The sequence below is a fragment of the Nycticebus coucang genome, chromosome 9, assembly GCF_027406575.1.
Source record: "Nycticebus coucang isolate mNycCou1 chromosome 9, mNycCou1.pri, whole genome shotgun sequence".
In the NCBI taxonomy this organism is placed as follows: domain Eukaryota; kingdom Metazoa; phylum Chordata; class Mammalia; order Primates; family Lorisidae; genus Nycticebus; species Nycticebus coucang.
In genome coordinates, this window is record NC_069788.1 from 123,490,106 (window position 1) to 123,517,634 (window position 27,529).

General features: G+C 36.5%; 1 protein-coding gene across 6 annotated transcripts in view; it reads left to right on the top strand.

Moving 5' to 3' along the window:
• The window catches only part of PALS1 (protein associated with LIN7 1, MAGUK p55 family member), a 95,454-nt gene extending 69,883 nt beyond the window's left edge, over positions 1-25,571 (top strand). For all 6 annotated transcript variants that reach the window (XM_053602271.1, XM_053602276.1, XM_053602275.1 and 3 more), the window contains exons 6-15: positions 203-349; positions 2,092-2,253; positions 4,100-4,177; positions 11,794-11,977; positions 13,843-13,914; positions 14,280-14,351; positions 15,965-16,132; positions 16,772-16,974; positions 19,285-19,395; positions 22,321-25,571. In XM_053602271.1, coding sequence (XP_053458246.1) covers positions 203-349; positions 2,092-2,253; positions 4,100-4,177; positions 11,794-11,977; positions 13,843-13,914; positions 14,280-14,351; positions 15,965-16,132; positions 16,772-16,974; positions 19,285-19,395; positions 22,321-22,497 — 1,374 coding nt within the window. In that variant the 3' untranslated portion in view covers positions 22,498-25,571. The remainder of the gene's footprint in view (positions 1-202; positions 350-2,091; positions 2,254-4,099; positions 4,178-11,793; positions 11,978-13,842; positions 13,915-14,279; positions 14,352-15,964; positions 16,133-16,771; positions 16,975-19,284; positions 19,396-22,320) is intronic.
• The last annotated feature ends 1,958 nt before the right edge of the window (positions 25,572-27,529 follow it).

Here is a 27,529-nt window from a genome sequence, read left to right on the forward strand (position 1 = left end):
TTTATGAATTTTATGCTTTCATGACTCATTCCATAGTATGCCCTGTTATACTTTACATACATCTTTAGTTGTTATTAGCTCTAATTAATTATAGTACTTTGAAAGATTTAATGATAAGAATATTATGTGGTGAGGTTAAAAATTGCTCTTATAGAAGTAAATCATGCTGTTGCTTAAAAGGCTATTGATTTCTTTGAAACAGGCACTTTTACTGGCTCATGATAAGGTTGCTGAGAAGGAAATGCAGCTAGAGCCCATTACAGAGGAGAGAGTTTATGAAAGCATTGGCCAGTATGGAGGAGAAACTGTAAAAATAGTTCGTATAGAAAAGGCTCGTGACATTCCATTGGTAAGTGTTCCACACTTCTGATCTGAGAGTCTTTTATACAGAGATGTTCCTCTTTTTTTTTTTCCTTGGAGTCTCGCTTTGTCGCCCTGGATAAAGTGCTGTGACATCATAGCTCACAGCAACCTCAAACTCTTGGGCTCAAGAGATCCTCTTGCCTTAGCCTCCCAGGTAACTGGGACTTCAGGTGCCCTCCACAACACCCGGCTAACTTTTATTTTAGAGACAGGTCTTGCTCTTGCTCAGACTGGTCTGGAATTCCTGAGCTCACCTTGGCTCTACCCGCCTTGGCCTCCCAGAGTGCTAGGATTACAGGTGTTGAGCCACTGTGCCCGGCCTCAGTTTTTCTCTTTTGATGTTAATTTGTTGGACTTTTTTTGTGTTCTTGCTCATACTTGTTTCTCAGTTGAGAAAAAAATTATCTTTTCTCACACATAAATTAATGAAAAATAATAATATGTGAAATATTTGAGGAACAAAGAAGAGATAAATAATTTGTCTCTTGTTCATTATATCATCATTTTTCCAGCTTACTTTTTAGAACAAGAATTAGAAATTCTCTGTTTTGTTTTTTTTTTTAAGCCAGAGTCTCACTATGTCGCCCTCCGTAGAATGCTGTGGTGTCACAGCTCACAGCAACCTCAAACTCCTGGGCTTAAGTGATTCTCTTGCCTCAGCCTCCCAAGTAATTAGGACCACAGGTGCCCGCCACAACGCCCAGCTATATTTTTGTTGCAGTTGTCGTTTAGCAGGCCCGGGCCAGATTCAAACCCATCAACCCTGGTGTATATGGCTCCCCTAACCACTGTGCTACAGATGCTAAGCCAAAAATTAGAATATCTGATCTTTTCATTCGTGTGTGGAAACACTGTTACTTGCATACCTCAAATATTCTTTAAAGTATGCATTTCTTAATGTTAATATTTGTTTTAGAGTTTTTATATGTAAAACTATTTTTGGTCTTATAGTGTCTTTAATTTCTTTACTTTGTTATCAGAGAAATATTCTTAAATCCTGGTGTAAAATTGTACCTTGAATAATGTGGTACCAGGAGTAAGGGACTTTTTTCCAATAGGCTGTTTATATAACAACACCTTCTTATCCAGGGAATAGAAATTGAAAAAGTTATGACAAAATTATAAAATAAAAGGTTAGGAGAAAAAGGTTACAAAACTGGCTATTTTCAGGCTTTATATCTCATATTTACAGTTTTTGTGCATACGTTTTTCATTGTGCTTCCAATTTGTATAATTAATCCCAGTGTGTAATACATTGTAATGCAAATTGGGTATAGCTACAGTATTTAACATTTGAATAATCAATCAGGTTGGTATTTATTCCTTCATCATAATTTGAATTAAAAAAGACTTCGCTAGTAATAAGTCATGTTCACTATTTACGCCTAAATGTAGTATAACCATTTGAATAGGATCTAGCATGTGGAGAATAAATTTGTTTTTAAGCAAATGGATTTTCCTGCTGCTGTATGCTTCAAAAATCTGCTTAATTTCAGATTTCTAAGGAATAAAGTATTTCTTAAGCCAAGTATATTATGGGGAAAATGGTCAACTTTAAAATCTGATTGCAATTATTACTTTAGCTGTGTTTAAGTAAATTTTTCTCAAGATAGCCAACGGGCTAGTTTTGTTGAATAGAAAGAAAGGAGTAGAATTTAAAAATGAAGAAATGTTTAATTTAAAAATTGCATTTTTAATTTTAAATTAGATGTTATTATTTTTATTTAGGGTGCTACGGTTCGGAATGAAATGGATTCTGTCATCATTAGCCGAATAGTAAAAGGAGGTGCTGCAGAGAAGAGTGGGTTGTTACATGAAGGAGACGAAGTTCTGGAGATTAATGGCATTGAAATCCGAGGAAAAGATGTCAATGAGGTTTTTGACTTGTTGGTAAGTTGACACAGGTAGAAGAATAATTGCTAGGTCTTAAAAAGCTGTTGCTGGACTTAGAATAAAATATTTAAAAAACATTTAAATAACTGTTAAGAGTACTAGAGAATTCCCAGCCTAATTTCCCATGAAGTAATTATTTCATAGTATTTATTAACAGTTTTATTTGGGGGTAGGTACCATTGATATTTTATACTTTCTACTTTATTACTATCAGGTATATTTTACTGTTTCTGAAGTCAGTAATAATATGTTCTTTCATTCATTCAGTAAATATGTATTGAGTGCCTACTATGTGCTAGACACTAGGGAAGCAGTAACAAAACAAAATCTGTGCCCTTCTGATTTTTACGTTCATTTCATTTTCTTACTATCTGCAGTTGATTGTTATTTTCCTGATAATACTAGATTATAGCATTGCTACGGATCTTCAGTATCCAATATAACATCCTCTAGCTGCATGTAGCTATTTTTATTTAAATTGAGTAGAAAGAATAGAGTGTAGTCTGTCTTCCCCACTGTGAGACTCTGTTGTACTGGTCCCTATAACAAAAAAATTAAGGAAGTAAATTTTAAAGTTCAGTTTTTCATTTATACTAGCTGTATTTCAAGTGTGAAGAGAAATATGTAGCTAATGGCTACCATATGGAGCAGGTACAGCACATCTCCATCATTACAGAAAGCTCTGTCAGTGCTAATATAATCAGGATGTCATTTACAGACATTTTTTAGGGCAATTTATGATCACTCTGTATACATCCATAGACTGGATTTATATTTTTAATTACTTGGCATTGGAATCTCTACTGTTAACAGTAGAATCATCACTGTCTGGTGATGTCTGTTATAGATGATTTTTATGCAATGCCATTCTTTGGTTTGGTAGAGCAAAGTGCCACTGGTCATTATTCTTAGCCCTTGTTTTATTGACTACTATCATTAAGTTGAACCCTGTTCCTCTGCCCTATCATTACTAGAAGTTGTGATGATTACTCACTAGGCTGCAGGTTTCTGAACAAAGCGGTCAGTAGTGTACTGGGAAATACTAGTGAACTAGCCATAAGACTCTGTACAGTTAAAAAATAGAATGGATGAGGCGGCATAGTGGCTCATGCCTGTAATCCTAGCAGTCTGGGAGGCAGGGTTGGAGAGATTGCTTGAGGTCAGGCAACTAGCCTGAGCAAGAGTGAGACCCTATCTCTACAAAAAAATAGAAAAAATTATCCAGGTGTAATGTCATACACTTGTAATCCCAGCTATTTGGGAGGCTGAGGTAGGAGAATCACTGGAGCACAAGACTTTGAGGCTACAGCAAGCTATGATGATGCCCCTATACTCTAGCTGGGGCACAGAGCAAGACTCTGTCTCAAAAGAAAAAGAAGTGGAATGGATGATAGAGACAAGTCATCTGGCAATTGAAAATATTGCATTGCTTTTCTGGTCCTAGTCACAATTTTGCAAATTCTGCTGCGTTAAAACTGATACGTGTCCTAGTAGATAACACATAATTGTTACTGCACTGTGTGTCTTTCAACCCTTCAGTGTGGAATCTTCCCAAACTTACACTAAATGTAAGAGAAAAACCCAAGACTTACAGCCTAAGTGGCTTCTACAGTGGGTCAGAATTTCAGAATGCCATATTTTAGATTACTTCTAATATAACGGAATCTGTGAAAAAAACATTATTTGTGCTTCCTGATGAAATGGGATTCACCTTTACAATTTTCTTTTTCTAAGTCTGTGTAGGGATTCTGAAATAGTCTGGTTTGGGGAACATCTAATGTAAAGTCATAGAATGATTTTCATAAAAACAGATTTCAAAAATAACCTAATCTTTCTATTACAGTCAGACATGCATGGTACTTTGACATTTGTTCTGATTCCCAGTCAACAGATCAAGCCTCCTCCTGCTAAGGAAACAGTAGTAAGTATTTATTTCTCCATGGCTACTGTTTACTTCTGTGTATCGGAAATATCACTGTCAGTTTACACAGGTAATAACAGGTAAATTCAGAGTTTTTATTTAAATAAATATGAAATACCAGTGTTTCAAATCTGGTAACCTTTTTAAAATAAAAAATAGAAAATACTTCAATTTCAGAATTTTTATAATTTCTAACATTAAATTTTGTTTTTTCTTGGTAGTTAGAGGTAGGCTTATTTAACTTAAACATAATTAGTATATACTGAAGGGAAGTGCTTTTACAAAGTATATGAGAGCAATTGTCATTTAAGGATATATATTGTTCTAATGTTAAACATTTACATAACTAGCTCTATTAAAAGATAGACTTGATTACCACGGGACCCAGCAATTCCACTCGTAGATACCTATCCAAGAGAATTGAAAACACATTCACACAAGAACTTGTGTATGAATGTTCATAGGAGCAGCATTTATAGTAACCAGAAAGTAGAAACAACCCAAATGTCCATCAGCTGATGAAATGAAAACAAAATATGGTGTATCTGTAGAATGGGATATTATTTGTTAATAAGAAAAGACTAAAGTACTGATACATGCTACAACATGGTTCTGAACCTGGAAAAAATTATGCTGCGTAACAGAGGCCAGTCACAAAAGGCCATGTATTAGTTCTTTTATAATATGAAATGTCCAGAATAGGTGAAGCCATGGAGACAGAATAATAGATTAGTGGTTCCTTAGTTACGGAAACAGAGTTAAGAAGGAATGAGAGTGATTGCTAATCAGTACCAGGTTCTTGTGGGGGGAATAAAAATGTTCTAAAATTATTTTTGGTGATAGTTGTACAATTCTGTGAATATCCTAAAAACTATTCAATTTTGGCTCGGCACCAGCTAGAGCGCCAGCCACATATACCAAAGCTGGCGGGTTCCAATCCAGCCTGGGCCTGCCAAACAACAATGACAACCACAACAAAAAAATAGCCGGTTGTTGTGGTGGGCACCTGTAGTCCCATCTACTCAGGAGGCTAGGCAAAAGAATCGCTTAAGCCCAAGAGTTTGAGGTTGCTGTGGGCTGTAATGCCATGGAACTCTACCCAGGGCAGGGTGACATAGTGAGACTCTGTCTAAAAAAAAAGAAAAGAAAAGAAACTATCCACTTGTGTACAAGGATTACTTAGTATATTAATTATATCTCAATAAAGCTATTAAAAATGATAAAAGTTTATAAATTGTGGAATTAACATGGAAGTCTGGTGTATTGCATCTGTTCCTCTTAACTTTTACTGTAAAAGTGTAACAGTTTTTTGAGAAAGAATGCATTTTCATTTTTTCTGTTTCATCATAATTAAGTATTTTGGTCATCATTTTCCCCTTATCGTTTATGTAACTTATTGATGTTGTAGCTGCAACTTTATTTCTGTTTACAATTCTTGTAACAAGAATTTGTAACAAGACAAATGAAGAAATATAGCTTGTCTCTGAATTCAAAGAGCCTAATTCTCTGTGTACTGTGCCTTTCCACATATCTCTCCTGTGAATAAGCCCTGAACTTCAAAAGTAGTTCTGCAAATTGAGGGGACACAACAGAGGAGGGTTGGAATATGCCTCTATTTAGATGTTAACAATAGGGCGGCACTTGTAGCGCAGTGAGTAGGGTGCTGCCCCATATACCGAGGGTGGCAGGTTCAAACCCAGCCCTGGCCAAACTGCAAAAAAAAAAAAAAAAAATCGTAGATGTTAACAGTAATCTATCCCTCCTGAATAGTTTTTGTCTTTTGGGAATGACTGTCAGAGGTTTTAAGACATGTTTTACTGTCACTTCTCTAATGGATAAAATTAATCTAAATCAGTGGTTCTCAACCTTCCTAATGTCGCGGCCCACAGGTTGAGAACCGCTGCTCTAAATGTTATATTAATATTGCTGCTTCTCATTGCATGCAAAATTGGAATGTTAAAGTAATTAGTTTAGACCTAATTTAGAGACTGCTTCAGTGTAAGAATGAAATAATGTAGCCTTTAAGGTTAACTCCTGCTTTTCATTATTGAAATTAAAAGACTAGTTTAATCTGAAGACCAAAAGAATGTCTTTTGGGAAATTTGTGGAAAAAAATAGATTCGTGGTGAATGATCTCATAAGCTATTTAGCTAGAAAATGAAATAGCTGAGAAAGGAAGAAAGAATAAAAAAGATGCCAGGTTTATCCCTTTTAAAAATAGCATTTTAAAGTATTATAGAATTGAAAGTAGGAATCTTTTCAAAATAGAGTCATGAGCAATATTTTTCTTTTCCTTCCTTTTCCCTTTTATTATGAAAACTCTCAATTGCATATTTCTTGCAAAGTTTTTTATCAAATGAACTATTATTAAAGCCCACCTTAAAGCTATCCAAAAAGGTAACAGTGATAAGAAATCATAATTTTGGTTGGTGTGTAATACTTGTCTGTTTATTTAGGATCATTATAGTACAAATAGAACAGCAAAAGATACCTTCATTGATCTATGTTTTCTGATGTTACAAAGAAACATATTTAAGATAAATGTACAAAATATGCATTATCTGAAATCCTGCTATAACCACTTGTTGAATTGTCACGTATGGCAAGAATAACTTATGTCAGAAGTACTTTCTAAGGTCAGTTTCTTTTGTGTCATACAGAGTAACCAGCGACTGCTCTTTCAGTAGCAGAAAAGAGTCTTGGCACCTTCATAGTTCACTCCTGGATGACTATTTCATTTGTCCTAGGATACATACATATTGTTCAAACTGTGTGGTTTCTTTCTCCCACAGTTCCTTAAGAAGAGAAAGGACCCAATTTTCCAGACTAGTCTATAAAACTTTATTCTATACTATAATAATATGGAGGGAAGAAATAGTAGGTATTTTGAGATGAAAGGGATTTTTTCATCTAGTCTAATATCCTCGTCTAACAAGAAGTATGTTAAAGTGAAGGAGGATTCCATTGCTTATTATTGGTGAGGGAATATATGCCAGAAAATTAATAAATTATTGATTGTTTAGGAAGTATTAGCTGAGTGCAGTGGCTCATGCCTGTTGCCCTAGCTACTAGGGAGGCTGATGTAAGAGGATCATTTGAGGCCAGGAGTTTGAGACTAGCCAAAGCAGCATAGTGAGACACTGTGTCAAACAGACAAACAAACAAACATTAGCTATTATTATGATGACTTACTCTGTGTGAAGCACTACAAAGGTAATTGAGTCATAAGGAAAAGTTGAGAACGTTGTTAACAAATGGATTTACTTTCTTGTCATAGCTATAAACTGTATTATATACTTTTCACCATAATTTTTTCATATTTGGAATATGGTCTGGAATTTAATGATGCAGTATGGTTTTTTCTAATGAGTATTTTATCAGAAGATGCAAAAAATGTAGAAAATTTCAGTGTCTATTGGATGGATACCCCTTTTCAAGTTAGGGAAGTTGCTCTGTCAGTTTTGGTATTGCCGTAAGGTTCATATTTTATCTACCTACTAAACATCAGTTTGATGTCCCACAGATACCTCAAACTTCTTTCCTATGGAGAAAGGAAGAGAACAAATAATAACAATATTCCTTTTTGGGGTGGACGGGAAAGAGGAGGAATCCCGGGGTTAGAGGGAGATATTTGAAAACTTGCTTGCTGCTATAAAGTATTTTCTTGACTCATTTTCACTATTTTCTCTTCTACAATTAATTTTAGAAGTTAAAGATGAATCTATAGTAAGAAATAAAAATTACAAAGAAAAATGGGAACATTGAATCCCTTAGGAAAGATGCATGTAAACTGATGAATCATTATCCCTTTGCTCTATTCCCATTTTATCATTAGAACTCTAGATGTGAATAGCTTGTAGGTACTAAAAATAACTAAATGTTGGGCTGGAAGATAATTGTATCTAAACAATTCTATGAAGTGAAATTTAAATGGAAGATTTCCTTTGGTTTAGATACCGAACACTGTTTTGATCAGAAACACTGTACTGATATTATTATAGCATTATTATACCCCTGGAGCTTTCCTATGAGGGTCAACTTCTCTCCTCCTTTTTAAAAGGGCTTTGTTTTTCATTGCATGGGAAACAAAATAATTTAGCCACTAAGAGAAGAAAGATTGGAGGAGATAACTTTTAGAACTAATGAGAGTCAGTGGGCTGTGTGAAATAGAAGTCACATAGTGTATGTTAAGGCAATGCACGGACTTTTAACTCATTCAAATGGTTAATTTCCGTGATGTGGAGTAAATTTTGCTTTGGAAAATTTAAGAACTCTTGCTCATTTTAGATGGGACTAGATAACCTATTCATACAGTAAAGCATGTCCTCTTCCCAGTCTACACAAATGTAGGCCCCATTCCAAGCCATTTAAATCAGAATAGAAAAGCATCTCTGGGTGATTTTCTTGGCCTCTGGCAAAGGTCATAAGCCTAGATATTCCCTCCTCACTGGTCTTTTTAACTTCCCTCAAGGTAGTAGTTCACTAAGATTTCTGTCCCTAACAGTTACCCTTGCAACCTGATTAGATTGTAGAATCTGAAACTCTGAGGTGTAGCAGGAGGAGGCAGCCATTTAATAAACATCCCAGGCAGGTGATGGAAAAACAACATCCTGGGTGTGCTTTCAGAAGGTGATTTGATAAGATCATTAATCAGGCTGACGAGTCGTCAGATTTGATAGATCTCTGAAAAGCCTGATAAAAATTACCTCTCTGCTACCTCAAGTGATGCCTAAAATTCCATTCTTAGATTTCCAAAGTTTGTGACTAAAAAGTGACAATTTAAACGGATTCTGGGAACATTATTAATTGGTAGGGATGGTATTCAAGCAGATCTTTCAAAAAGCATATTGCTAGGTCATCCTACATATTAGAGATTTTCCTTATGCCGAGATGGTAGATTTGCATGTATAATCCTTTTACCTAGTCTCCCAATGGTGTTTTGGTTCACTGTTATCCCACACAACTTTCTAAAATTCATTTTTGGTGCTGACTGGCAAAGTTTTCGAGATTTTAACAAAAACTCAAATGTCTTCATATTAAGAACAAGACTCTTTAGGGCACTATTTGGGATGCAGCATAACACTTTTAAATTTGGTGCGCTGTCTTAACTAGATTTGTTACAAGGCTGTGTGCTGTGCGGTTTCATTTATATGAGGTATAATACAGGGGAAACTTATCAGTGTCTCTAGAAACCACGATGGTATTTACTCTTGGAAGGGAAGGAGTGTATAATGACTGAATAGGACATGAGTTGAGGCTTTGGAGGTGCTGGAGATCCTCTGATTCTTGATTTGGGTGCTTGTTACATAGATGTGTTTAGTTTTTGAAAATTAATTGTACTAGACTTATGATTATGTGTTATTTTTGTACTTGTATACATATAATACATCAATGAAAAGTTACTCCCCAAAAGCAGACTACATTTAAGTTCTGCGTTTAGCTATTTTACTTTTTTTTTTCAAGACAGAGTTCTACCCTATGTCCTGAGCAGAGGGCAATGGCATCGAAGCTCACTGCAATCTCAGACTCAGGTTGTGGGCATCCTGCTGCCTCAGCCTCTGAAGCCACTGGGATTACAGGCGCTCGCCGCGGTGCCTGACTGAGTTTTTCCTTTTTTTTTCATGAGTCGGGGTCTCACTCTTGCTCAGACAAGCCTCGAACTTCTGAGCTCAAGTATTCCTCCTGCCTCAGCCTCCTACAGTGCTGGGATTACAGGCATGAGCCACCGTGCCTGGCAGTTATTTTACATTTTTAACTGATCACTTTTTTTACCTGTTTCACTGTATGTTATTAGGACTTAGCTTTTCTCGTTTCCTATTGACAGTAGTTAGTAAAATGTTTGTTTTTGAAATTAAAAAATTAAAAATGATACCTCAAGCCAAATTTCTGAAAGGGACTGTTGGTTTCATCTATCGATCTATAAACATATGTCTTTATCACTTAGAAAGTATTTTATCAAATTTTTTATAGTCTGTCATCATTAATTGAGAGTAGTCAATTTAGTCAGTATATCAAGTCCTTAATAAGGATCCTACCTTCTCTAAAATGATTTTGAGACAGACCAATATTATCGCAGGGGTCCTCAAACTATGGCCTGCGGGCGGTGTGATTGTATTTGTTCCCATTTTGTTTTTTTACTTCAAAATAGGGTATGTGCAGTGTGCATAGGAATTTGTTCATAGTTTTTAAACTATAGTCTGGCCCTCCAATGGTCTGAGGGACAGTGAACTGGCCCCCTATTTAAAAAGTTTGAGGACCCCTGAAGAAACCAAAATAGTGTTTGGATAAAAATTGACTCAGGGGTGGTGCCTGTGGCTCAAGGAGTAGGGCGCTGGTCCCATATGCCGGAGGTGGGACCTAGCCCTGGCCAAGAACCAAAAAAAGAAAAAAAATTGACTCAGATTTTTTTTTGTTTGTTTTTTGTAGAGACAGAGTCTCACTTTATGGCCCTTGGTAGAGTGCCGTGGCCTCACACAGCTCACAGCAACCTCCAACTCCTGGGCTTAAGCGATTCTCTTGCCTCAGCCTCCCGAGTAGCTGGGACTATAGGCGCCCGCCACAACACCCGGCTATTTTTTGGTTGCAGTTTGGCCAGGGCTGGGTTTGAACCTGCCACCTTACCAACTGAGCCACAGGCGCCGCCTATGACTCAGATTTTTTAGGTTGTTAATCTGTTGCTTGGTTCATTGAGCCTGAACTTGCAATTTAACCTGTGTTGGGCGGAAATGCTTATTGTGTATATGTGTTAGTTGTCATTAGAGGAAGGTAGGTTTCTTACAGATTTTGGAAATGTCATTTGCCCAACTTAGGTAAAAATTAGACATGAAGACATTAAAGAGACATATTAATTCCTTTATATTTTCTTAGAATTAAGAATACTTTGTTATATTTTACAGAGGGAAATTAGAGGAAATGGCATAAGGAAACAGCTTAATTTTCTATAATGTTCACGTGAGTCCTCACCTACCTTTAGTGCTAGATAGCACAGCATGATTCTTTTATTCTGATTTTTAAAAATACATTGTTAGCAAAAATAATAGCTTGTGCCATTAATAATATTTCAAAGCCTACATAGTACACAAGTAAGAATTGATTATAAACTTGATTTAGTGTATGCTTGTTTCATGAATCTAAACATAAGTTAGGTTTAGAAGAAACACCAAGAGAGATTAAAAGAGATAGTTGGATTGACAGCAGTGGGGTCAAGAGGTGATGAGAGCCCCAGGGAAGCTGATCCTCACCTGCTTAGGTGATGAGATGTGATAAGGTTTAAAGCCTACCTTTTCAGGTAGCAGTGGTTTAGAAATCGCATACCTTATTGCAGAGTTATTTTCCTAAAACAAGAGGATTCTATTAATTTCTTCTTCTCTCAAGCCTTTGAGGCACCTTTGCATTTCAGTTTGTACCTGCTAACAATAAAGTGTTTTAGACGCTCTTACAAATATTTGCACTCAACAGAGAAGACAAGGGATAAGCCTGAAAAAACACTGCCCTAACATACTGTTACACCCTCCTCTCTACTTGCAGTTTCTTTGCACTAATGAAAAATTGTAACATTTAAAATATATTTATTGTAAACATTTAACTATTGTTTTTATTTTTACCCTCTTTTTTAGATCCATGTAAAAGCTCATTTTGACTATGACCCCTCAGATGACCCTTATGTTCCATGTCGAGAGTTAGGTCTGTCTTTTCAAAAGGGGGATATACTTCATGTGATCAGTCAAGAAGATCCAAACTGGTGGCAGGCCTACAGAGAAGGGGACGAAGATAATCAGCCTCTAGCTGGGCTTGTTCCAGGTAAGAGAAAATATATTAGAATGGACATAGTATTAAAAGAACCCTCACTTTTTCATGCCTCTTAACAAATATTACAGTTGCTTTTTAGGCCGTACCTGTAGCCTAAGTAACTTGACGAGAAATTTGGCCAGTTTTTTTTGTAGGGTTTTAGAATGGAATTACGGTGTAACTTCATCAACCAATCCCATATTGTGCTACATTTCCTTTAGGTATATTAAGACTATTATCAAAGTAACACAATCTGTATTGAACCTTTATACTTTAAGAAATGATTATTAATTAGGTTATCCACATGATTTCTAAGAAGGAATATGTTAAGACACATTTTTTTAAGGAATCAGGGAAGTATTACTATTGAATTTCTTATACATAATATGATCTTGGGGTAGAAATAGGGTATCTCACATTTTTTACTGAAGAAAACTATCCCTAACTTAGACTAAACTAAAACTTCAGCTGACATTAGACATGAAAATTATTAAGAGAACATACTTCTCAGAGTTAAGATGATACATAATAGATGATAAAGTCACGTATCACTTAACAAAGGAGAAATGTTCTGAGAAATTTGTTGTTAGTTGATGTCATGCAAACATCGTAGAATGAGTGTACTTGCACTAGCCTGGATGGTATAGCCCACTACCCACTTAGGCTGTGAGGTCTGATGTGTTGATCCATCTACCACATCTATGCAGTTCATATTGTTTGAAACATTGTTAGGCAGCACATGACTGTATATAATTTTCCTACAAATTCTTCTTATAGTTCTCTGAATGGGGCTAGAGCAGAGTGAGGGGAGCAGAACCAAGAAACGTATAAGCTTGAAACTGAAAGAATTAGATATGAAAAGTAGAACTCTAATTTTCTAAGTAAAACCACTTTTATCCTTCAGAAAAAATATTGATTTCAAAGTAGAAATCTGAAAAGAGGAAAGTCAGAAACCTTCAAAGCCTCCTATATAATCCTTAATCCTTTAAGGAAAAACATGTTTTCCATTTATTTGTATTATTGGTAACTTAAAGGTAGGAATAAAAAAATCATTGACACATTTACATACATAAAACCAAAAGAGTATTTAAGAGTAATAAATGTTGCTGGGCATGGTGGTTCGTGTCTAATCCTAGCACTCTGGGAAGCTGAGGCAAATAGATTGCTTGAGCTCAGGAGTTCAAGACCAGCCTGAGCAAGAGTGAGACCCCCCATCTTTACTACAAATAAAAAAGCTATTCGGATGTTGTGGGTGCCTGTAGACTTAGCTACTTAGGAGGCTGAGGCAAAGAGGATCTCTTGAGCCCAACAGTTTGAGATTTCTGTGAGCTATAACACCATGGCACTCTATCCAGGGCTACAGTGAGTCTCTTTCGCAAAAAAAAAAAAAAAAAGTAATAAGTACAAGGGAATATGTTAGATAGTGTCTTAGATTGAAGAGAGATTAATTTTCACATACTATTTTGGATTTTGGAAAAGTTAACTCTGAGAATTGACATGTTTGGTTTGAGATAATTCTAAATGACCAAGAACCATTGTAAAATCCAGTATAATACTTTCCATAAAGTTAATGCTTAATGAAAGCTTTTTAAAGGTTCAATTATTTTCTAATATTGGTTTGTTTATTTACTCATTTAATAGATGCTGAACTTCTAATAATACCTGTTATAGGATTGGTTAAATGAGCTAGAAACCAAATACTTTCAAAATTTGGAGGTTTATATATTATAGCTGACATTGCTCTCGTGTGGGCAGAAGGATTTGGAAGGGAATATAAATGAGGAGTTAACTACCTCTAGCATTTCCCCCTTGATTCAAACAAAATACTTTTGTCCTTTTCTCTGAAATATTTTATCCTTTTTCTTTCTGCTATTAAGGAAAAAGCTTTCAGCAGCAAAGGGAAGCCATGAAACAAACCATAGAAGAAGATAAGGAGCCAGAAAAATCAGGTTAGATGCTTATATTTGACATTAATAAAATGTTTCTTGGGTCTTCATCTAGAACTATTTTTAAATTCTCCTTTCAGAACTATCAAGAAAAATGTATTTCATGGAAAGAATGATGTGAGAGGCACATCATCTTAAGACTATAAAGAAAGGACTCCTTAAGTATTAAGGAGTATCTGTCTATAATGTGCAATTAATGAAAAAGATATAAATACTTTCCTGAAAACTAGTCTTTTTATGAACAGTGTAATAAGTTTAGAAATTTAAACTAAAAACAATTTAAGTTTTGCAGTTTGAAATATGAAATTGAAATACATGGCCTTTTTTAAGGAAATACATTTATAGTTATGTTTATGATTGCTCAATAGGAAAACTATGGTGTGCAAAGAAGAATAAAAAGAAGAGGAAAAAGGTTTTATATAATGCCAATAAAAATGATGGTAAGTTCGACTCTCAGGTATAGAGTTACATACGAAAGGATTGTAAATATAGTCCTGTTTTGCTCCTTCATGTAGCTTATGTACTTGGTAAATTTTTTTCTTTTGAAATTCTTTTTTTTCCTATGAGTAAGGCAGTGTTTTGAATTCTGGGAAAAACTAGTATAAGAATTAAAGTACTATTTAGCATATTAATAGTGTTAAATTCATGGTTTTCTCTAATTTTTTTCCTACATAAGCTCTTTCTTTGGAAAATTAATAACTTGCTTCTAATAAATTCTTACCAAAAAACGATGTGTTTGAAGTAGAAAATGAATATTTCATTTACAGTAGCCCATATCACAGAGGCACCTCATTGCTCAGGCACACAGGAATATTTTTGTTTTACTTTGACTGATTGCTAAGATTAAAAAGCTTTAAAGTGGCCAGGCATAGTGGCTCACACCTGTAGTCCTAGCATGCTGGGAGGCCAAGGTAGGTAGATTACTTTAGTTCAACAGTTTTAGACCAGCTTGAGCAAGAGTGAGATCTCATCTCTCCTAAAAATAGAAAAAACTAGCCAGGCATTGTGGCTGTCTAAAGAGACATCTACAAGGCACTAGTTTGAACCCAGCTCTGGTATATGGGGCCAGTACCCTACTTCTTTGAGCCACAGGGACCGCCCTAAAATACCTCTTAATTAGGGTAGTAGTATCTGCATTTTTTTTTTTTTTTTTGAGAACCCTGGGTAGAATACTGTGGCATTGTATCTCACAGCAACCTCATACTCTTGGGTTCAAGTGATCCTCCTGCCTCACCTTCCCAAGTATGAACTACAGGTGCCCACCACAATGCCTGGCTATGTTTTTTTTTGGAGATGGGGTCTTGCTCTTTCTCAGACTGATCTTGAACTCCTGAGGTCAAGGGATCCTCTCACCTTGGCTCCCAGAGTGCTATTAGTATCTGCATTTTAAAAAATGACATATGTTACTATTATTAGTTTAGTTGGTGGTACCCCATCGTCTGTCCAAGTATCAACTACAAACTAGCTATTTTATGTAAAGAACAATATAATTGCATTGTATTAGACATTCAAACACAATTTGAAATAAGATAAGCAATAAAAATTTTTAGAAACAGTCATATTATCTATTCATTTTCATAGTATCCTGGAAAGGATATAATGGCAGTAATTATACTTCTTTCCAGTTTGGGGGTAAGATCTACGATATTTTATATATATATTTTATTTATTTATTTATTTTTTGAGACAGAGTTTCACTATATTGCCCTTGGTAGAGTGCTGTGGCATCACAGCTCACAGCAACCTCAAACTTTTATTTTTTTATTTTTTTTCAACCTCAAACTTTTAGGCTTAAGCAATTCTTTGCCTCTGCCTCCGAAGAAGCTGGGACTATATATAGGCGCCCACCACAATGCCTGGCTTTCTTTCTTTTTTTTTTTTTTTAATTGCAGTTGTCCTTGTTTAGCAGGCGTGGGCCAAGTTAGAACCTGCCTGTCTTGGTGTATGTGGCCAGCTCCCTAACCACTGAACTATGGGGCACCGAGCTGGTATTTATATTTTTATTACATGGCAATAATTTGGTCTAAAGAGTTTAACTTTTTCTTTTCCAAAGATTATGACAATGAGGAGATCTTAACCTATGAGGAAATGTCACTTTATCATCAGCCAGCAAATAGGAAAAGACCTATTATCTTGATTGGTCCACAGAACTGTGGCCAGAATGAATTGCGGCAGAGGCTCATGAACAAAGAAAAGGACCGCTTTGCATCTGCAGTTCCTCGTAAGTTTGGATCCATTCCCATTCTCCTGTGCTTTTCAATTTACCACCTCAGAATCTAACTGCATTATGTAGGGAAATTTTTCATCCATTTCATCAAAACAGTGTTGTCAATGAAAGAGGCAGTTTGTTTAACCAAATATTTTGACAATTTATTATTAAAGATAGTTGTTCTTGAGTATAGCATATACTAATTATTTTCTGAATGAATTTCAGTTTGAGCCCCTTAATTCCTGTTCAATAGGGAATTAGCTCTTGCTTCTTTAAACTGCTGCTGAAGATAGAAACTTATATATAATTTCTGAAAACAGAAATTCTGTTGTAAGATTATATACTACCTAATCTTATAGAAATAAACTTCAGGAAGAAATGAATGGTAGTATTTTAAATGTAAGATGAAGTAATTTAAAATGTAAGCATAAAATACACTAAGATAATATAACTATTAAGATAATACAAACACATTTTTATTTATTTTTCAATTTATAAATAAAAACATTAAACACATAAACTCTTGGTATTTCCTCAGTTCATTATTTCATAATCTGTGTTACAAAATTCTCTGATTAGCAGAATTATCCCCCATTCCTCATCCTCACTTTAATCTATACGGGTTATTTTTATCTAATTTTGTTTGCCTAGATACCACTCGGAGTAGGCGAGACCATGAGGTAGCTGGTAGAGATTACCACTTTATTTCACGGCAAGCTTTTGAGGCAGACGTAGCAGCTGGAAAGTTCATTGAGCATGGCGAATTTGAGAAAAATTTGTATGGAACCAGCATAGATTCTGTACGGCAGGTGATCAACTCTGGCAAAATATGTCTTTTAAGTCTTCGTACACAGGTAAAGCTAGCATTTTGGTTTGGGATCTGAACTTAGAGGGCATGTCATACAGAGTAATATAGTGGACACTGTATTTTGGTCTAAGAACAAGATGACCTAATTAAGTTCTCGTACAGTTTCTCCCACTGATTTTGCTATGCTAAATTTCTTTTGGTTTCATTAGAGGAAAAATATATACAGATCTACATGTATGGGTTGAGCAAATGCTTGGGACCAAAAATGTTTAAAATTTCTAGTTTCTTTCAGATTTTGGAAAATTTGCATATACACCATAAGATGTCTAAGGGATAGGATTCAAGTCTGAACACAGAATTCATCTATGTTTTGTATATGCCTTATAAAGAACCCGAAAGTAATTTTATTTTTCCCCAGCAGTATGCTGAATAAACTGGGTACACCTGTGTTTTGACTGCAAACCACTACACAAAGTTAGGTGTAGAATTTTCCACTTGCAGCATCATGTCAGTTCTCAAGAAGGTTCAGATTTTGGAGCATTTTGGATTTCAAATTTTTGGATTAGGGTTGTTCAGCCTGTATACACATGTATATATTTTCTGAAGCTTAAAATAAAATACAATAAATATAGTACTGTTATTACTTTTTTTGAGGGTATGAAAAGAATTTCTCCTTTCTTATTCTGATCTAAGAAAAAAAATTAGAGATTTTTTTATGCCTTTAAATGCCATTGTTAGCAGGTGTCACAATGTACAGGTGTATGTAATAATAAAACCTCCATCACTTTTGATTATTTGGCAGTCTTAAGTAAAAACTAGTGCCTTGTAGATGTCTCTTTAAAAAGATAAAAGTAATTTTAGAAATTTGGGGTTTTTAGGATTGTTAAGGAATTTTTTTAAGCTTTTTCTAGGTTGTACAGCTTAAACATAACACTTTATTGAATGTGATAGAATCTGTTGCTCATGCAATAGATTATGTAGTGGTCATTAAAAAGATGTACATAAGGCTTGGCACCCGTAGCTTAGTGGTTAGGGTGCCAGCCACATACACCGAGGTGGGTGGGTTCAAACCCGGCCTGGCCGGGGCCTGCTAAACAACAATGACAACTGCAACAAAAAAATAGCCAGGCGTAGTGACAGGCGCCTGTAAGTCCCAGCTACTTGGGAGGCTGAGGCAAGAGAATCGCTTAAGCCCAAGAGTTTGAGGTTGCTGTGAGCTGTGACACCACGGCACTCTACCAAGGATGACATGGTGAGACTCTGTCTCCAAACAAAAAAAAAGATGTACATAAAGGAGAATTGATTCTAAAATGGCTATTGTAAACGAGCAGTTTGGGGGCTTGGGATTTTTTTTATTTTATTAGACAAATCCATTTAGGCTTTGATTGTTTCAAGTATAAACATTTGATTTAAGAGAAGTATAAATGTTTTTACTAAATTCCTTCAAAATTATTTGTATTATTTGGGCTAACAGATTTTAACAAAGAACTCAGAGTAGTAAAGTATATTTTTTCATTCATCTTAATTGTTTTTAGATAGAAAAGGGCATATCCCTGTACTCTCCATTTTGGTAGTGTGCTTCAGTTCGAGGACATACAGTTGTGCAGTGTTAAAGACACAGTGAAAATCATGGTCTCCTAATTCAAACAGAATCTGCCTTTTCTTGCATGTGCTTTCTAGAATTTTCTTTTGCATGTGTATGTGAAATATTTCTCTCTTTTTTTCCTTATATTTAACACTTGGCACATAGTAAGGCAACTGCCTTGATTCTACCTCTGAAATCAATTTTTAGTACACTTATAATCTGTAAGTGGTCTTATTAGCAGGGTATTTTAGCATCCTATAGTTGTCATCCTTCCATGTCATTCACTTATGTTTCATTATATAAAAGAGCAAACTACACAATATATTCTCACAGAGAATGATAGGGTCTTAAAATATTGTGAATTGTTATGAAGGTATCTAGAAACATTCATAGGCAGTGATTGAAAAAAGTAACACTGGGCCATGCCTGTGGCTCAGTGAGTAGGGCGCTGGCCCCAAATACTGAGGGTGGCGGGTTCAAACGCAGCCCTGGCCAAACTGTAACAACAACAACAACAAATAGCCAGGTGTGGCAGGTGCCTGTAGTCCCAGCTACTTGGGAGGCTGAGACAAGAAAATTGCCTAAGCCCAAGAGCTGGAGATTGCTGTGAGCTATGACGCCATGGCACTCTACCCAGGGCAACAGAGTGAGACTCTGTCTCCAAAAAAAAAAAAAAAAGAAAGAAAAAAATGTAACAATTCCAAGTGTATTATTGGGAAGTAATTAAATAATGGAAAGTATTTTTAAAATACATGTATCTTTTCTTCATAGTCATTGAAGACCCTCCGGAATTCAGATTTGAAACCATATATTATCTTCATTGCACCTCCGTCACAAGAAAGACTTCGGGCATTATTGGCAAAAGAAGGAAAAAATCCAAAGGTAATTGTTATACTATTGTACTATTCCATTGAAGGAACACTTGAAACAGTCCTGATCTAATTTGTCCCGGTGCTTAAAAACTGCAACAGCTTAAGCTTTCAAACTGGTTATTCTTCCTGCAGTGTCATTTCTCCAGGAATCACCGTGGTTGCCACTAGTTGGACTATGGCAGCTCTCCAAAGGAGAAGGTCTCTCTCTGACTTTTTTTTTTTTTTTTTTTGAGACAGTCTCACTTTGTTGCCCTGAGTAGAGTGCTATGGTATCACAGCTCACAGCAACCTCTAATTCTTGGGCTTAAGCACTTCTCTTGTCTCAGCCTCCCAAGTAGCTGAGACTACAGGCGCCCACCACAGCGCCCAGCTATTTTTTGGTTGGAGTTGTCATTATTGTTTGGCAGGCTCTGGGCTGGATTTGGAACATGCCAGCTCTGGTGTGTATGTGTCTGGTACCCTAGCCACTGAGCTACAGGCACCAAGCCAAGAAGGTTTCTCTTGTTCCCTACTCATTTCCTATTGTTTCCCCAAATGTATGATAAGCATTGAAGTTCCTTAAAACTTTCTAAGTTTCTTCATATGGGCCTGTGACATTTCCAGGGAAAGTATGTGATCCCTACCAAAATTATCAGCAAACTATTAGAGATTACCGACTTATCTCTTTAGATATTTCACATTTCAGGGAGCCAGAGGTGAGTGCTTTCGCTTTTCTCTTTTTATTCTCACTGGGTAACTGATAGTCAATTATGCCTATAGGCTAATCTTTTCAGGTCAAAAATTTTGAGATGGCTCAGTGTCTATAGCTCAGGGGTTGGGGTGCCGGCCACATACACAGGGGCTGGCAGGTTTGAACCTGGCCCAGGCCTGCTGAATGATGACAACTCAACCAAAAATTAGCTGGGTGTTGTGGCAGGCGCCTGTAGTCCCAGCTACTAGGGAGGCTAAGGCAAGAGAATCGCTTAAGCCTAAGAGTTAGAGGTTGCTGTGAGCTGTAATGCTATGGCACTCTACTGAGGGCAACAAAGTGAGACTCTATCTCAAAAAAAAAAAAAATTGAAGTAAAACATGATTTCAACAGGCTTGGCACCTGTAGCTCAGCGGCTAGGGCACCAGCCACATAACACCGTAGCTGGCAGGTTCAAACCCAGCCTGGGCCTGCCAAACAACAATGACAACTACAACCAAAAAATAGCTGGGCGTTGTGGCAGGGGCCTGTAGTCCCAGCTACTCAGGAGGCTGAGGCAAGAGAATCACTTAAGCCTAAGAGTTTGAGGTTGCTGTGAGCTGTGATGCTATGGCACTCTTCTACTGAGGGTGACATAGTGAGACTCTGTCTCAAAAAAAAAAAAAAAATTATTTCATCTAAGTTGTGGATTATAATTTGAAAAAGAAATTTAGACATAAAGTCTGAATTTGTAAATTATGTAAGCTGTTATTATCTTAAAGGTAAGATAATAATGCTTTAAATTTAATGACTAGGTAGATTGGAGCTTAGCATTTACATTTCAACTGTAGCTCCATGATGTTTCAATTTTATATGGAGCCCTAGACTAAATTATTATTATTATTATTATTATTTTTGAGACAGTCTTACTTTGTTGCCCTCAGTAGGGTGCCGTGACCTCATAGCTCACAGCAACCTCCAACTCTTGGGCTCAAGTGATACTTTTGCCTTAGCCTCCCAAGTAGCTGTGACTATAGGCACTTGCCACAACGCTCAACTATTTTTTTTGTTTGTTTTAGCATGTCCAGGCTGGATTTGAACCCACCAGCCCTGGTACATCTGGCTGGTGCCTTAACCACTAAGCTATGGGCACCCAGCCATGTTCTTTTAATAATCTTGAGCTTTGAGTAGACATAAACTTTAGCCAAAATGTCAGAATGTGTTCAACTACAATGGTGAAATAGAGTCCCTGCTAAGGAACAAAGGATCTTGTGTACCATACTCAGATGCACAACATTCCAGAATAAAAATAAGCCAAAGATGTCATATTTTTAAGTTTTTCTACTGTTACAGAAGTTCAAACAGTTGAATGATATAAATTGTTTTGTAGTATGGGTTCAATATATTAACAGTAACTTGTGTTTAACTAGTTCTCTTGGTTGAAGTAGTGACATTGACAGTTTTCACTTTCTTGAACACATGTGCCTGATAATCAGAAAGTTCAGGATAAGTTTTGCACATAGCCTTGCCATCTGCTTGCCTGTGTGAAAGAACCCTTTGCTTTATTCAGTATTTTAAAGTAGCCTGCTCTATAGTTTTCCAAACTCTGTTAGGTTACTTCTTTGCATTTTAAAGACCTCCTTTGTGTGTGGAAAACAGAGCAGCAATTTAACTTACTAGGCTGAATTGTTCCCCCATAAATACAGATAAGGTTGCTAAATCTTGGACTAACCAGAAATGTTTTTGTGGAAAACACTGATCCTTCCCTTTTCCCATAATGTTTACTCTACCTCGCCCTGTAGTACAAAGAGCAAGCGCTCTTTATATAAAGTGCCAAGGGTAAATGGCACTTTAGGTCTTTGCTCAACTAGAAAGGTTCACTTTGCGTGATAAAAGATCCTACTATTAGGAAGAGGTTATGATGCCCTAGAATGTTTGAAAATAAATGTCTGTAGGGAATTCAAGTAAATCTTCACTCTTGAAACCTATTGTCTTGTTGCTAAGATAGAAAGAAATGAAAACCTAAATAGTGGTTAGGTGGACTCAGGATATCTTGAGTCCCAAGTGATTCATTATACGAGTCCTGAAGATGCCAGAACAAAGGAAGCCACTGGCAACGGCAAGGTTGGAAAGGAGCACCGAGGGTGAGTATTTTGAGCAGCAGGAGGAGCACTGTGTAAGGTCGCTCCCCATAGTTGGAATCTCTGACAAATCCTTTATTTTGGTAAGCACAGCAAGTACCTTACAGTTTTCATCTTCTCTTTGCAGCCTGAAGAGTTGAGAGAAATCATTGAGAAGACTAGAGAGATGGAGCAGAACAATGGCCACTACTTTGACACAGCCATTGTGAATTCAGATCTTGATAAAGCATATCAGGAATTGCTTAGGTTAATTAACAAACTTGATACTGAACCTCAGTGGGTACCGTCCACTTGGCTGAGGTGAAGGAAACATCGTTTATAGCATACTGGACTTGATCTGACAAACTGCCAAAAGGAAGATAACCCCCCCCACACACACACTTCAGCAAGATTGAGGACAAAGTGGAAGGCAGCAGTATCAGCTGGTATAAGCTGTAGACCTATTCCTAGCCCTCTTGAAAAGAAGGTCCCCTTAGGCAGCTTGTGCCGAGGCGGTCTGTATTCTCTGCACATGGCTTTAAGGGTCTTGTCTCATTTTGTGATTCTAAATGGAACTTCCAACAGAGCAGTCCTGTTATCCTGTTAAAAACTTTTTTTTCCCACTTAACTAAATCTTTTCATATTTCCATGAAAAACTTAATATGTACACAAGAGTCCATGTCTCACAGTTATAAATATTGATGTTATTTAACACTTAACTTAAATGACTTCATGGAGTACTTGAGAGGCAGGGGAGACTGCTTCTATGCACTGGGCAAAACAGTATTTGCTTAGGAAACTAGCATAGTCACCAGACATACTTTACTAAAAAAGAAAAAACAAAATGGTGCCACTTTGGTTAGGTTTGAATACATTTATATGTCTTTGACTTCTAAAGAAAAAAAAAAAAAAACACTACCCTAAAGGCACCAGTTTTTTTATGCTCACTTTGCATATTAGGTTGCATACCTGGCTGACTAATCTAGTTAAAGGAAAATATGCTGATTCTTTGAAGGATGATTTTGAGGTATTTTTCTTAAACTGTACAACCAATTTGGTAGCCGGCTTCCTTTCTCTGATCTGCATAGTACAATAGAATGTATAAGTTACATTTTTTTACGAATGGCAGATTTTCATATAAACTGTGTTGACTGTTAAAAAGTTTCTTCCTCATGATGCAAATAGTTTTTTATATACATGAGAGGATATAGCACATTTGACAGTTTTTACATTGTTAGGTATAAAGACAATTCTATGTGCTGTAAACATAGATATTTAGGTTAAAAAACTGGAATTCTGTTGATGAATATAGCTGCTATATTGTATACTAACGTTTAATCGACAAATGGTCATTGATAACACTTGTTCTGCATTGGAATAAAAGTATGTATATTCTAGGGAAATACTATGGCAATTGACTTTGAGATCATAAGGAAAAGGAAGACCTGAAAGTCATTTGAACATTTTAGGGGGAAAAAAAAAAAAAACTTGTAAAGGGGTTAAGCATACAGAAATAGGTTTTTATTCTACCAGGGTCTGCCTCTTACGACCAGAATGCAACAGCTTGCTAAATCATAGAGGAAATGTTTAAGCTCACGGGATTTTTGTACTGTCTCTATAGCTGTTGCTTTAAAATTCAGTGTCTATCATTGGCATGAAGTTTTGTAGTCTTTCAAGCCTTTAAGAATAGTGTGTGATGTGTGACAAGCAGCCTCAAATGTGAATGCCTTGATTTTTCATGGTGACTTTAGCTACAGCATTTCCTATTCCCAAAGCAAAACACTGGAATAATACTGACTTGTCAATTTAATTTAACATAAGCAACTGTTTTTAATGAGTAGTCTGTCTCAGTGTCATATATATATTTGATTTTTTTCTCTTCTACATTATTTTATTTGAACAAATGCAGACAATATCTATGTTGCCTTTCTCTGTTTAAATTTGCATGGCCTATAAAGTTGGCTGAAGAGTCTCTTTATGTGGAAATGTGTCCAAGATAATGTTCCTTAGGAAGAAAGTAACATTCAGATTGAGGGAAGAAATGCCATGCATACTGTCTTTTCAGGTCCAAAGCCCTCCAGCTTATAGCAGAAAAAAATGCAAAAAGGTCACACTCATTTTTAGCATTGAAAACCAGGAATATATTTAGCATTTAATCTTTTCAGTTTTCCACAGTTTACTATCTCCTCGGGAATGAAAGGTAGTCTATAGCCAACAGTAGAATTTTCTGATCTGCTATTGTAACTGACAACTATTTTCAACCCCAACATCTAAAATAGTGACAGTTCATGTTAAAAGTGAGGCTTTAGGAAATGTCAGTGCTTGGCTATTGTGCCACTGCAGATATACTGGGGCCTATGCTAGGGCCATGTTTGGAGACACATGGCTTTAACAAGTAGATCCTGTACTAAGGCACATGTCATGCCATACTTTCAGGAAGCAGGCACTTTTTAGGATTAATGAAAGTCCCACAGTTCTGTCCTTCATCAGCAATGTTGGAGATATTAAAATGTTTATGTCCTGGCTTGGCGCCTATAGCTCAGCCCCTAGGGCATCAGCCACATACACCAGAGCAGGCGGGTTCGAACCCAGCCTGGGCCTGCCAAACAACAATTGACAACTACAACCCCCAAATAGCTGGGCGTTATGGCGGTATCTGTAGTCCCAGCTACGTGGGAGGCTGAGGCAGGAGAATTGCTTAAGCCCAAGAGTTGGAGGTTGCTGTGAGCTGTGACAGCACTCTACTGGGCAACATAGTGAAACTGTCTCAAAAAAAAAGTTTATGTCCCATACTTCTCTAAATCCTTGTGATAAACGTGCTGATATTCAACTCAATCCCTATACAAAGTGAAAACTGAGTTGTTGCTGACTTCCTCAATTGCATATGGAAAAGAGCCTTGCTCTATGTTGTGCAGCCACTCTGGCCAGTTCCACTTCCTGTCCTCTATGGTTCTGATTGGGGACTCAGTGGAGGAGGTCTTAACCACTTATACAAATAATACCAATAGTTAATGAAATACACTTGGAAAAATCCAAATAAAGAAGTATCTTTATTTCTTACATGTTTTAAGTCAGAACAAATGGAAGGAAAACAGTATTTAGACTAATCCAGATTTGCTTTCTATGAAAATCTAATGTCTGGATTATTTTCCTTTTCTCATGCCTAAGGAATAAGTATTGATAAGGAATGATTTGAATGTAATTTTGTGAATGTGTGTGAAAAATATAAACCAGGGATTTAGCCTTAGTAAAGGTAACCTTCTTTAATCCCCCTTTGTACTCATATCCTATATCTGCACTCTGTTATTTTGAGATGTCATACTGCACACTGTATTGTAAAAATAAAAAGTAGAATTATATTTCAAATAAAGCCACTGAGTACTTCCTCTTGCTGTGTTACATCCTCTGCCATTCAAGGTTTCTACACATGAAAAGACCACCCTCCTCAAAGTTTTTCCCAGAAGCAGACCATTGGAACCTCTGGGTAGAACATAAAATACTTTTCAATTTGTTCTTTATGGTAGGGGAGTGCCCCCTGTTGGCACAGATGTAGGCAGATCCTGTTTCCTTAATTAAAGATGGACAACTTAAGGCTGTGAACTTGGAAGTTTTAAGGAGGTATAAATTTGCAATACTCAGGCAAATTTACCTTATATGCAGCCAGGGATTTGAGGACACAAGATAGTGGTTGGCAAATAATATAACATATTTCATTTTTCCCCTTTCCTATGATACTTGATCTACCTAAGGATGCCAATCACGTACCAACAAAAAGCTTAATGCATTTATACACCTGTTACCCCAGTCTAGCTTTCTACTCCTGTTGTTATTCTCTTCCCTTCCCCTGTGGATAAGATTCTGCTGACTCCACACAGCAAATTACCTGTCCATTATTTTCTCTTGATTTCTTAACAAATGCTAAACTTTAAAATCATCTGCACTTTTGTAAGTAATTTAACCAAGGCCAATAAATTCTAGAGCTTTAAGAAGCCACAGAAGAAATCTAGGCTCCTCTGGCTCATTGCTTTATAGCAAACATTGTATTTACCTAAATGAAAAACCACTAATCTAGCTCCCTACTTCTACCTTCAAACTAACTTTTGCCTCCTAGAGAGACAGTGCATAGTGCTTAAAAACCAAGGCTCTGATGTTAAGATACACATGACATGTGGTGTGTGCCACACCTTCTGGGGGCAAGACATGATTGCAAGAGGGACTTTACCTAACAAATGCAATCAGTGTAACCTGGCTTATTGTACCCTCAATGAATCCCCAACAATAAAAAAAAAAAAAAAGATACACATGACATGCATTCCTGCTGTGCTGTTTGACCTGTCAAGCCTGAATTTCCTCATCTGCAAAATGAAGTTGATACCATTTACACTTCACCAGGTAGGAAGATGAGATGTAAAACAGAAAGTGTTAACCTGTTTTTAAAATACTTATGAACTCAATTGGTTTTCTGATCATTAATGAATTTATATTGCAACTGAGCTTTTGTGAGCAGCAACAGGATTTCCTAAAAATCAGCTTCTCCAAGATAGGCAGGCCCTACGTCTTCCCCTGACATACCCAGTGTTTTGGATATGGGGGAGGCAGAAAGCATATAAAGGTATAAAAATTCTGAAGGTAGACAGCTTGGATTTCAATTTTGGATTCACTACTGTCTAGCTTTCTAATCTAGGACCAATTACTCAAGCCTCCTATGCTTCAAATTTTTCTTCTGAAATGAGTTAAAATATGTTACTTCTTAATGAAAAACAGTGCTTGTCATATAATAACCAAGATTATTTACTAGTAGGTACTAAATGCTTACAAATATTTAGTACTTTTAAAAAAAACCATGCTATGCTATCACTTGATTAAAATACAGTACTAATAAGGCTTCCTAACTCAAAACTGTTCCATAGCCAGTTGTCTCAAAAATGTCTGGAACTGGTTGCAAGAAAGACTGAATAACCAAGAATGGCTCATGTCAAATCAAACAGTACTATAAATCTCTGGCGCCTTCTGGGGCCCCTCGAATGCCTCATCTAAAAGCAGCCCATGACTGATTATGTATAAAACAGTAAAAAGTTACCTTCTTACTCCAAAATGAGAATTAGTATTTTTCTTAGATCAGGAGAGAGGGCACTATCATGAAGTCCTCTTAACTCACTGATAAGAGGTAATCATTTATTAGTACCCCAAAATGGTAATCATTTATTAGTATCCCAAAATGCAACTAATTGTCTCAAAGTAAGCCTGACATAAAGCAGATATATGGAATGGGGGGGGGAAGGTTCCTCACCTACGTGTCTGCAGAGAAAGCTCTGAGAATAACAATACTGTGTGCTGATCTAAGCATGAGAACATCA